The 11511-nt window shown below is 36.1% G+C and overlaps 1 protein-coding gene across 2 annotated transcripts in view; it reads left to right on the top strand.

The window, feature by feature from the left end:
• Positions 1-11511, top strand: part of pkp1a (plakophilin 1a) — a 33274-nt gene continuing 21763 nt past the window's right edge. The window contains exons 1-2 of one of the 2 annotated variants that reach the window (XM_084427957.1): positions 1-343; positions 4659-4771. In XM_084427957.1, the coding sequence (XP_084284083.1) occupies positions 166-343; positions 4659-4771 (291 nt within the window). In that variant the 5' untranslated portion in view covers positions 1-165. The remainder of the gene's footprint in view (positions 344-4658; positions 4772-11511) is intronic. The other variant, XM_084427958.1, reaches the window with a different exon arrangement.

Here is an 11511-nt window from a genome sequence, read left to right as displayed (position 1 = left end):
CGGCTCGACAGCTCCAGTGGGCGTGGCCCAGGTGTGGTTGTTCTCCACAGAAGTGCACTCTTCTCTGTCAGTCTACGCAGCCGTACAGGTGTCCGTGTTGTTGGAAGACTGTCAGACAGCCTGTCGGGTTTAACCGAAGGTGCGAGCAGAAGCACTGAAGCAGCGATGGCTGCCGAACCGATTCGCTCGGCTATGGTCTCCTTGTCGACCGAGGACACCTCGCTGGTCCTGCCGTCCGACAAAAAAGAGCGCACGGGACAGCAGCGCGTGCTGGAGCAGGTGAAGAGCATCAAGAGAAGCAAGACGAAGATGGTCAAGAGTTCCTCCATTCCGTCGCCAACAAGTAAGTGTGCTGTTTATTTGCACAAATGCATAAAGAAAGCCAATAAGACAAGATGAAACAAAGCTTACAGCTTTATTAATCTCCACTAGCTAACCTGCATGTTTGTTTGGCAGTATCGTATTACTGTGGAAATTACCGAGAAAAGAAAATAATTTGACTATAATTTTAAAGAACTGAGAAAATAATTTACTGTGTTTGACCAATTGATTTGTCCAGTGTGTTTGACTTGACAAAATGTATAATCTCAACTTTTGGGAGTAGGTAGATCAAAAAAAAAAAAAAAAAAAAAAAAAGAAGAAATAAAATATATATAAAAAAATGTAGCCTACTGGATTAAAAAAAAATAAAAAAATTCATAAGCAAGTTGAAGCAGGTCTTTGAGGCAAAGCTGCATTCATTTGTAATTAATATCACAAACACAATTCTTTGACAGGGGTGTGTCTCAAAATCTTCTGAGATAGAAGCCAATACCCATACAGTATTTCTGGGTCTGATGCCCATAGGCACATTCTGCCCAAAATGCTGCAGTATGTCGTACTGTTAGGAATATTTACTGTGAAATCACATCCAGGTCATCCTGTCTTAACAAATTACTGCAAAAATAACCATTTCATCTATTGTGGGATAGTAGTGTAGTTATTTGTGTTTTAAAATCAAGATTGATTCATGTTGTATTTGACTGCAAGCATATAAACAACGTATAAAGTACGTTAAAAGAATATACTTATATAGTAAGAACTCGATGTAATGTTTTCAGACACTTATTGCGTGTCATTTACAATTAGCCTAAATGAAAATGTCTTTTAGTTTAGATTTATATCAAATGCATTTAGTCAGAATTGAGTTCACCTTTATGCGTCATATCATAATTACTTCTATTGAAATATGGTTAAAGTTATTGCTGAATGTACTGAGAAATTATGGTAAACTTAGACTTAGACAGACTTTATTGTCATACAACTGCACATTTCACAATATACAGTTGAGCGAAATTTCGTTGCAAAGCTCAGAGCATAAAAAATATATAAATATAAGTATGAACAATATAAAAACATATGCAATATAAAATTAACAATTATGAAACAATTATGACTAGTGCAAATATCTGTAGCTGCAGGATGTATTGCAGTAAAAAAAAAGAAAAAAAGAAAACGGATAAATGGACAAATTAAACGAATTAAATTACACTAAAATGTACATTAAAGGTGCATTGCGCAACTTTTCATGTTAAAAATACCCGTTTTCTAACCCATACATGCTTAAACAATTGCCTGATGGGCTGACTGAGCCCTTCTCTGATCACTGCGATTGCCTCTATAATCCTGTACAGTAAAATAAATAAGAGGGATTCGGGTCGGAATCTGAGACTGGGCGTGACGTCATGCGCGTTCACGGCACGCTCATATGTCTGGCAGGTTTGTGATTGTGTATGCGCCGACGCCGCCATTCTCCGTAGAAAATGGATTCTAAGAGACCGGCTTGTAGTTCATTTCAAACACCAACGCAAACTCCACGTAAGATAAAAAAAAAAAGAGAACTTTTGTCTAGTGCAACCAAAAGGTCCAAATTGGAGTCAGACAGGCGTCGGGGTAAGACGAGAGTAAACATAGGGAAGGCTTTCAACAAATGGAGAGATCTCCGGTCTGCTCTAGGGCTCAAACGGGATCCTCAGTTGGCTTTTTTCTTGATAAAAAGGTAAGATATATCCCATTCTCTAATGTCTGATACGGCCAATAATGACAATAAATGACGATCCATAATGTGTAATGCTTTAGCGTAAGCTAGATAAATGTACAATCGGAATAGGTTTTACTAACTTACCATTGTCAGTGATCAGGTTCAGAATGATTGTGATATAAAATGCTGATATATAAGTTAGATACTTAGACACAAATTTTGAGCAAATTACTGCTTAATTACGATGTATTGCTATTGGAATATGCTACTTAGCTGATCAATAAAACAGGCTAAACCCCCGCAAATCTTCGGCGGATTAGCCTGTTTGGCTTTTATGGTAACGTCATAGTGCCACTTGATTGTTTATTACCTTGAGACATTTGGGTGTACTTTGTTGACCGACTGTGTATGGTATGGTATCATGATTACAATTTTGAGCTTTTACAAAGTTATAACTTATATTGTTCATGAACGTGTTTCCATAATAATAGTCATAAGTGGATACAGTAAACACATAACACAGTTCAACATGGAGATAGATGGGAATAAAAAACGAAGTTTTCTACTACCCCCATTTTTTCCCTCACACGTGTGTTATTTACTCAATTGCCTTTCCTTTCACATATTTTAAATTACTTGCAGATTTAAAACTTTATTACCTCTGAAGACATTATGATTGTAAACAAAAGATTTGTGCGGCTGATGCTCCTTGGGTTATGACCAGCTCGAGCTCGTGCAAGCGTGCGTGTGCGTGTGGTCCGTGAGCGTGCACACCTCTGGTTGCAGTTTCGCTTGCCGCCAGAGGGGGCGTAGTTCTGCGAAAACTCAGACTCTCGCGCAATGCACCTTTAACTCCATTTCTACTGAAACTTGTATGTCATGTCTTGTATTTAAATATAATTGTAATTACACAATTAAAGTTGGCGTTTAGTGCATTTCAAATACCTTCAAATTTAATATCAAATATCACAGTACAGTTAAAATTACAATCAAGATCTTTACATGTGCTTTATGTTAGTCAAGTGTATTAAACAATGATTTACAATGAACTTTAAAGTAAAACATTCTATTTACAATTGAACACTTTTTCACAACATTAAAACATGCAACCGCATAATTTATGCATGCCACAGTGCATGCTGGGAACTTAAGCCTCAGCATAGTAGTCTGTGTTGTGGACATTGCACTGTTACAGTTAATCTGTGAGAGATTACTGTAACTTCCGACACAATGATTATTATGTGTCTGTGTGTCACAGTGTACAGACACCATGCAGTTGTTATAAATCTTAGAACTGCCACTGTAAAACTTGCTGAAAGCACAGCAGCCGTTTGCCAAGAATATACTGTAACGTCACATGATGTCCACAATGCTGTCTAAATAGGCAGCTTATAGGCTTTGAAGCACAGACATAACATTGGAATCCACCCAGTGTTTAGACGTGACACACTGTCTAGAGCAGAAGTTTGCTGATTTGCATTAATTTGCTTTTAATAGCTCAAGGACTTGTGCTGTTTTAATAAGAGACAGCAATGTGTCTTGTTCAACCCCGTTGCAGACTCTTATTTTATTGTATTTTTGGTAACATTATAATTACTTTCACTAACAAGTCATTAACAAACATTTCTTCATATATATGTATATGTGTATGTATGTGTGTGTGTGTGTGTGTGTGTGTGTATGTGTATGTATGTGAATGTAAAGTTTTTTTTATTTAATATGTATTTATTTTTATAATTTTTTTATATTTTAAAGTATTTAATATTTGAATGAGGGTTGCTGACACACCATAAAATGAACCCTTTTTGCACAAGATTTTTAATATGATAACACTTTACAGTAAGGTCCCATTTGCAAACATTAGTTAACTGCATTAGTTAACGTGAACTAACAATGATATACTTATTCATTGTTAATTTCAACATTTACTAATACATCATTAAAATTAAAAGTTGTTAAAATCTGTTGATATTATTTATCAGAGCTATCATGAACTAAAAAAAAACTAAAATTTGTTTTATAACTAATGTTAAAAAATTGTTAGTTAATGCATTAACTAATGTTAACTAATGGGATTTTAATGTAAAATGTCATCAATAATATTTAAGAGAAAAGTGTGCATTTATAGTGGTCACCATTTCTTTTACGTTTTCACATATCTACAATTATCCCTTCAAATAACAAAATAACTTTTTAAAATTTTGAACATGTAGTATCTCAATTAATATGTAGTCATACAACTACATGTACACTGTAAAAAATAAATAAAATTGCATTACATTAAACTGACTTAAAAAAATGAGTTGCATATTGTAGAACTTATTGTGATGAGTTAAAGCAATGTAAAAACATGTTGATCATATCATTTTTTACAGTGTATAGTAATGCAAGATTTAGAAAGTTAGTTTAAAATAGTTTTAGATGGAGATTAGCATGTCACACTATTACAAGCGTGCGTAATGCGCAACCGTGAAAGTTATAATAAAGGGTTAGTACACATAATAACGTATCTATTTAGAGACACTATTCTCTCAAATTATAGTAAATGTGACACTTTTGAAATGTATGTTTTTGTACATGTTTAACTGTGTGCATTTCCTAAAGTTTCCGTGTTGTATTTTGTCTGCACCTTCTGCAGCTCCGGCATCAGCGACAGAGTTCAGTGAGCCCAAATTCCAGTTCTCGCCTGGAAAACTGGACGGCCCGTCCTTCCAATTCACCGAATCCAGCATGATGACAAGCCAGAGAGCGGTAAAGACTTCACACGCTAAAACTGCATGATTTACTGTATATAAACTGTACAGCTTGACAGCAGTGATTTATGATTGTTGCCTATTTAAAGTTTCATTGACACAGATACGGTTTATAGAGGTTGTGCATATTTTCCTAACTGACAGCTCTGCTCCTCCATGTAACCTCAGCAACTTGTCCAATTTACTCAGTAGTATATTACTAAATTAGAATAGAATCCTTTTGTCAGATGGACTTTATATATATATATATATATATATATATATATATATATATATTTGATGAAGTAGTGGTGTTGGCAGTGTTTGATGCATATAGTGTGAATTAATAAAACAACGTTGTAGATTATTAGTTTTAAATTAGCTTAAATTCAAATAAACAATTTATTAGTCTAGACTTTTATTTCTATAGCGCTTTATACAATACAGATTGTTTCAAAGCAGCTTTACAAGTGTTGTCAGGAAAAGAATGCATTTCGACTGAAGTCTGTTCAGTGTTGATTCAGGAGAAATGACTGCAGAAACTGATGTCATCGTCCAGCTCAGTTCTGTTCTCATTCAACAGCGTCAGTACAGTCAGATCAATAATATTGTTGAGTATTAAATATTTACAGAGCTTTGTGTGCATGACATTTTCAAGCTTTTTGCAGTCGTTGTTGTCACGAAAATCAAGTACTGTATACATGTCCCGGTCTTTTTGTCCCCATAATGTTGGGTTTACCAGGACACACACACAAATGCACGCGCACAGACACACGCACACTTGCACAGACACATGCACAGGCACATCCACACACACGCACAGACACACACGCGCACACACACAGACACTCACACATAAACACACATATATACTGTATATACACATACACATACACACATATACACTGTGTACACACACGCACACACATGCATCATTGTATTGTGGAAAAAGATTCAAAAGTATTTGTATTTTAAACATTATTAACTAAATGAATTGTGTCTGGACCAATATATTACAATAATGACAAAGTAAAAAAACATGATTTATGATGAAGAATTGCATACAAACTAGTAAAACATCCAGATATACTGTATTACAGTAATGAGAATGAGATTTCCTTTGCATTATAGTAATGATAATTTGTTCGTGAAAATATGTTCAATTTTTTTTTCATTTTTACTCATGCATATACTTAATACTTAATACTTACTCATGCATATACTATAATTTGTATATATATATATTTTTTTTTTCTTTTCATTTTAGGCTGCAATATGACAAGCATGATCAACTTGTATCTGTGATATTCACACTTTTAGCACTGTCTGTCATTTTCAGTAGATAATTCACGCAGAGAGTTTGTGGATTAGCACACTCTGAACTCAGCAGTCTCCTGCATTGTTCACTTGAAATAGGTTATTAAAACAATAAGGGCAGTGGAAGAGTTTTGTTCCCTGTGTGTGTATTCTTAAAGTGATTTGTAAATGCTGAAACTTTAGTGTGATGCCTGAATGATAATATGCTCTGTCGCTCTGTGCTTGGCATTAGCCGTAAGGAGGGAGGAGGGAGGGTTACTATGTTTTATTACACTCCATTGTTCTGCACGAAACGGCAGCTTCAAAAAAGAGATGATAGTTTGTTTATTATTGCAAGCTACAAGATGCAATCTGAACCAGGGCCATTTATTACGACTTCATAGCATTTTGTAGTTTAACTTTGATCAGACCGTCTATTGTTTCTTCCCAGATAAGAGTGGTGGGAATGGTGTCTGATTTTTCAGTTTATGGGGCTATTTACATATTCTGGCTGTTCATTTGCACTGTTCATTTAACAGTGTTTTCGGGGCCAGAAACGGGTTTCAAAGTGCAAGTTTTTGAAAATGATACCATTATCATCTACACTCACCTAAAGGATTATTAGGAACACCATACTAATACTGTGTTTGACCCCCTTTCGCCTTCAGAACTGCCTTAATTCTACGTGGCATTGATTCAACAAGGTGCTGAAAGCATTCTTTAGAAATGTTGGCCCATATTGATAGGATAGCATCTTGCAGTTGATGGAGATTTGTGGGATGCACATCCAGGGCACGAAGCTCCCGTTCCACCACATCCCAAAGATGCTCTATTGGGTTGAGATCTGGTGACTGTGGGGGCCATTTTAGTACAGTGAACTCATTGTCATGTTCAAGAAACCAATTTGAAATGATTCGAGCTTTGTGACATGGTGCATTATCCTGCTGGAAGTAGCCATCAGAGGATGGGTACATGGTGGTCATAAAGGTATGGACATGGTCAGAAACAATGCTCAGGTAGGCCGTGGCATTTAAACGATGCCCAATTGGCACTAAGGGGCCTAAAGTGTGCCAAGAAAACATCCCCCACACCATTACACCACCACTACCAGCCTGCACAGTGGTAACAAGGCATGATGGATCCGTGTTCTCATTCTGTTTACTCCAAATTCTGACTCTACCATCTGAATGTCTCAACAGAAATCGAGACTCATCAGACCAGGCAACATTTTTCCAGTCTTCAACTGTCCAATTTTGGTGAGCTCGTGCAAATTGTAGCCTCTTTTTCCTATTTGTAGTGGAGATGAGAGGTACCCGGTGGGGTCTTCTGCTGTTGTAGCCCATCCGCCTCAAGGTTGTGCGTGTTGTGGCTTCACAAATGCTTTGCTGCATACCTCGGTTGTAACGAGTGGTTATTTCAGTCAAAGTTGCTCTTCTATCAGCTTGAATCAGTCGGCCCATTCTCCTCTGACCTCTAGCATCAACAAGGCATTTTCGCCCACAGGACTGCCGCATACTGGATGTTTTTCCCTTTTCACACCATTCTTTGTAAACCCTAGAAATGGTTGTGCGTGAAAATCCCAGTAACTGAGCAGATTGTGAAATACTCAGACCGGCCCGTCTGGCACCGACAACCATGCCACGCTCAAAATTGCTTAAATCACCTTTCTTTTCCATTCTGACATTCAGTTTGGAGTTCAGGAGATTGTCTTGACCAGGACCACACCCCTAAGTGCATTGAAGCAACTGCCATGTGATTGGTTGATTAGATAATTGCATTAATGAGAAATTGAACAGGTGTTCCTAATAATCCTTTAGGTGAGTGTATGTGTAAACTACAAATAGTTGATCTTGTGAAAAAGGTGACGTCATGCACATGTGTATTAGCCTAGAAATCTAGACGCACCCTAGCGGCAGCAAAATTTATTTCGCAGCCAGTGTGGTCTAGCAACTCTCCATGTGTATTGTTCAGTCTATAGGTGCTTAGTGTTTCTTTACAAAGTGACATCGCCATCTACTGGCCTGGCATGAATAATACCGCGTTTTCATGGATCTTTGTGAACTCGGATCGTTTTGACAACGTTGTAGTCTGCACGCGAAAAACGCAAAGTTTTTAGTACGTTCTTAAACGTACACTAAGATGCCCACATATTGAATAAATTTGTATTGAAATATGAAAGCATAAAAAGGTTTTGTCTTTTTTTTTTAAAGCCATCAAAAGCCGTGTTTGCATTACAAATTTGCACAAAACTTTTGCGATATTTTCTAAATGTCGATTAAAAACTATTGCGAAATGACGGCGTTTCCATTAACCGATGTTATGCAACTAAAACGGCATTTTTTCCTCTCGCGATAAGTCATCCCATCAATTACACCAACGGATGTTGGGAGGTTTGCGTACTGTAAACCGCACTAGACATTATTTTTAATGGAAGACGTGGTGATATCCAAGCATTAATGGCAAGGAAAGCCCCTTATACTTGTGATGTATGAGATGCTTCTCCCTCATATCTGCTTCAAGATCTTGATTGTGGCATTTCTTTGTGGTTTAGAATCCAGTATTCCCGTGATACTTTTGTCTTTTATGAGTTGAATGAAGAACTCGTCTCGTCTTCTGTCCAAACATACCGACTTTGACGTACACTATGTGACCTGTAAATGCAAAAAAAATCTGTTTGCTTTGCAGTTTTGCGAAATATTCCTTTTTTGTATTGCCTGAAAAAACACCTCAAGCAAGCGTAAAAACTTTTTTGTGATATATGGGAGGTTTTTTTCTACATTGACTGGTTTCCATTGGGCGTATTTTCAATGCGCAATTTCAATTTGCTCAATTTGAAGGGTAATGGAAACGCGGCTACAGCCTCAAAAGTTTGTTGTGAAATGGATTTGTGCATTCACGATAAATGTGTCATAACTTCTTATAAACTTTCATTCATATTAAAAACGTGTACAGTACATGTACTAGAATATTCTTATTTTACAGTTTTATTTTGTTTGTTTTTACAAACTCTTGGACACATTTCTCAATACTTAGGTCACTTTTTTAAAACTCTTCACACCGTGAGCACAACAGCAGTCTATGTGAGCTAAACTGTGGATCATTTATCATTGCTTTGGCACGAAATTCAATGATTACATCTTTTACATGACATGAATACATTTCTCACTTAGACACAAACACCACCAAACCTCAGTGTACCAACAGGCCAATTTACATCTTTACATACTCTTTTCAAAACTGTTAAACTTGAGCTCAAAACCTAACATAATACAAAACTGAACATGACAAGTTGCTACAGCAATACCATATTGAAATACATTCTGAATCTACAATTCTACGAACTATTAGATGAAGCTGATTCTCTTACTTTTCTATTTGTTTTTCTACTGTACATTGAATATTGACTCATTCACTTTTAGATGGTACGTTGCCAAGAATGTACACATTCAACACTCAGCCAAAACTTAAAGTAAAAGGAAACTGAATTATAAAAACAATGGATTTCATATTGTCAGCAGGTACAAACATGACAAGTAATGCAGTTTTCATAATGCCATCAACTTTTTGTATTTTGACAGTCAGTGAGCTATGATTGATTATGTGTTCATGTCGGGTATAGTGCTTTGACAGAATGATTGAATTGAGTCGGGTTTGCTGTTTTGATAGAGATAGTATACGTAGAAAAAGGTTTTAGCATTTTGAAATGTTTGTGTTTGTATTTATTTAACACAAAAAGTGGTTTTGGCCAGAAAATGTGTGATGTAGATGTGTTGCTACATTAAGAGTTTAGAAAAAAGCACTTTAAGTATTGGTAAACGCTTGTTAGCAATTATAAAAAAATAAACTGCAGGAATTATTTTGTACAGTAATGTAAACATGGATAATGTAACATATACTGCAATGAATTATAAGCAGTAGAGAGTGGCATTCTTCATTTGTGAAGACATTTTACTAAAGACCATATTGTGTAATGCTCCTGCTGTTAGTGTGTTTTAGGTTGTTGTTTTATGAGTGACAGTGTGTGTTTGTTGGTTGACAAAACGTTGCTAGTGTTCAGGAAGAAAGACTTGATTTGAGACATTTTTTTGTTTTGTTTTTGTAGCTTTAGTGCATTTTGGATGCATCATTAACTGTTGTGCCATGTTGAAAGTTGGTTAGGAGAACTGTGTGAAGAGTTTTGAAAAGTATTGAGAAATGTGTCCTAGCGATTGTAAAAAATAAAATAGAAATAATGTAATCATCATGTAATTGAAGAGCAATTTTATTTCTTTTATTTCACATTTATTTTTATTATTATAGATGTTTCATAGAGTATGTTTTGTTCTGTCTTGTTTAATTTTGAAATGGAACTATTTCACAATTCCAGGCTATTGATACTGTAAATCAACAGATTGTAAATTGGAGGGTTAAAGTTAATGATTTAGCTGAGTTTCTCTTTACCTGAGGGATGTTAGTGTGCAGCTGTCAATGAAACACAATACGCTAGGGATAAGAAACGTGTGTATGGTCAAATGTCCAGTAAATCATTGATTTTATATTACCTAAACTGTAGTTACTCTTGCCAGTCTCAGAGCTTCAATAACCAAGAGCAGGTCATCTAACAATTCATATTCAATTATAAATCAGGACATCAAAAATGAAATCTTTAAGGCTAAAAAGATTTATAAGAACAAATTGGAGCATGACTTTGCGAATACCAAGTAAGTCTTTCTGCGAGTCAGGACTCTTACTGGACAAGCCTTTAAACAGACTACTTGTGTATCGGATCATACCACCTTTGCCATTAATCGTAATAATTTGTATTCCCATTTTGATACCTCTGATTTTACAGCAGAGTGTGACAGCCTTTTGGATTCTTTGCCTTTTCAAGATTTGGATTACAAGTCCCTTCTAACTAGGCAGGATGTCTATTTCCAGCTCTTTAAGTGCAAACCGAATAAGGCTCTTGGGCCGGATGGAATTCATGTTATTGACTCCGCTATTAATTCAATTCAGCGTCATCAGGTAATAATAAGGAAACTACAGTGTCTGCAAGTTCCATCATCACCAATATATTGGATTTATAACATTCTTTCTAATAGAGCGCAAGTGGTAAAGGTGGACAATGCATTATCGCCAACCAGTTTTCTCAATACTGGCGCCCCCCAGGGGTGCGTACTCAGCCCATTTCTTTATATTCTCTACACAGATGACTGTCAGAGTTCATTTACCACTACTTGTTACTTTTAATATGCAGATGGTACAGACTACAGACCTTCTTGCACTGCTTAATAAGGACAATGTATATATTTTTTTTGGACTATCAACATTCCATAGCAAATTTTAGTATGTGGCGTGATGATATCTTTCTCCACCTTAATATTTCAAAGACTAAGGAACTGGTTTTTTTTGTTTGTTTTTTTAGCTCCTCCAAAATCCAGAACCCTTCTTCCAGTATTATCATTAATGAAGAGATGGTTGAAA

The sequence above is a fragment of the Rutilus rutilus genome (assembly GCF_951802725.1).
Source record: "Rutilus rutilus genome assembly, chromosome: 13".
In the NCBI taxonomy this organism is placed as follows: domain Eukaryota; kingdom Metazoa; phylum Chordata; class Actinopteri; order Cypriniformes; family Leuciscidae; genus Rutilus; species Rutilus rutilus.
Note: the sequence above shows the minus strand (reverse complement) of the source record. Positions and strands in the feature narration are given on the sequence as shown.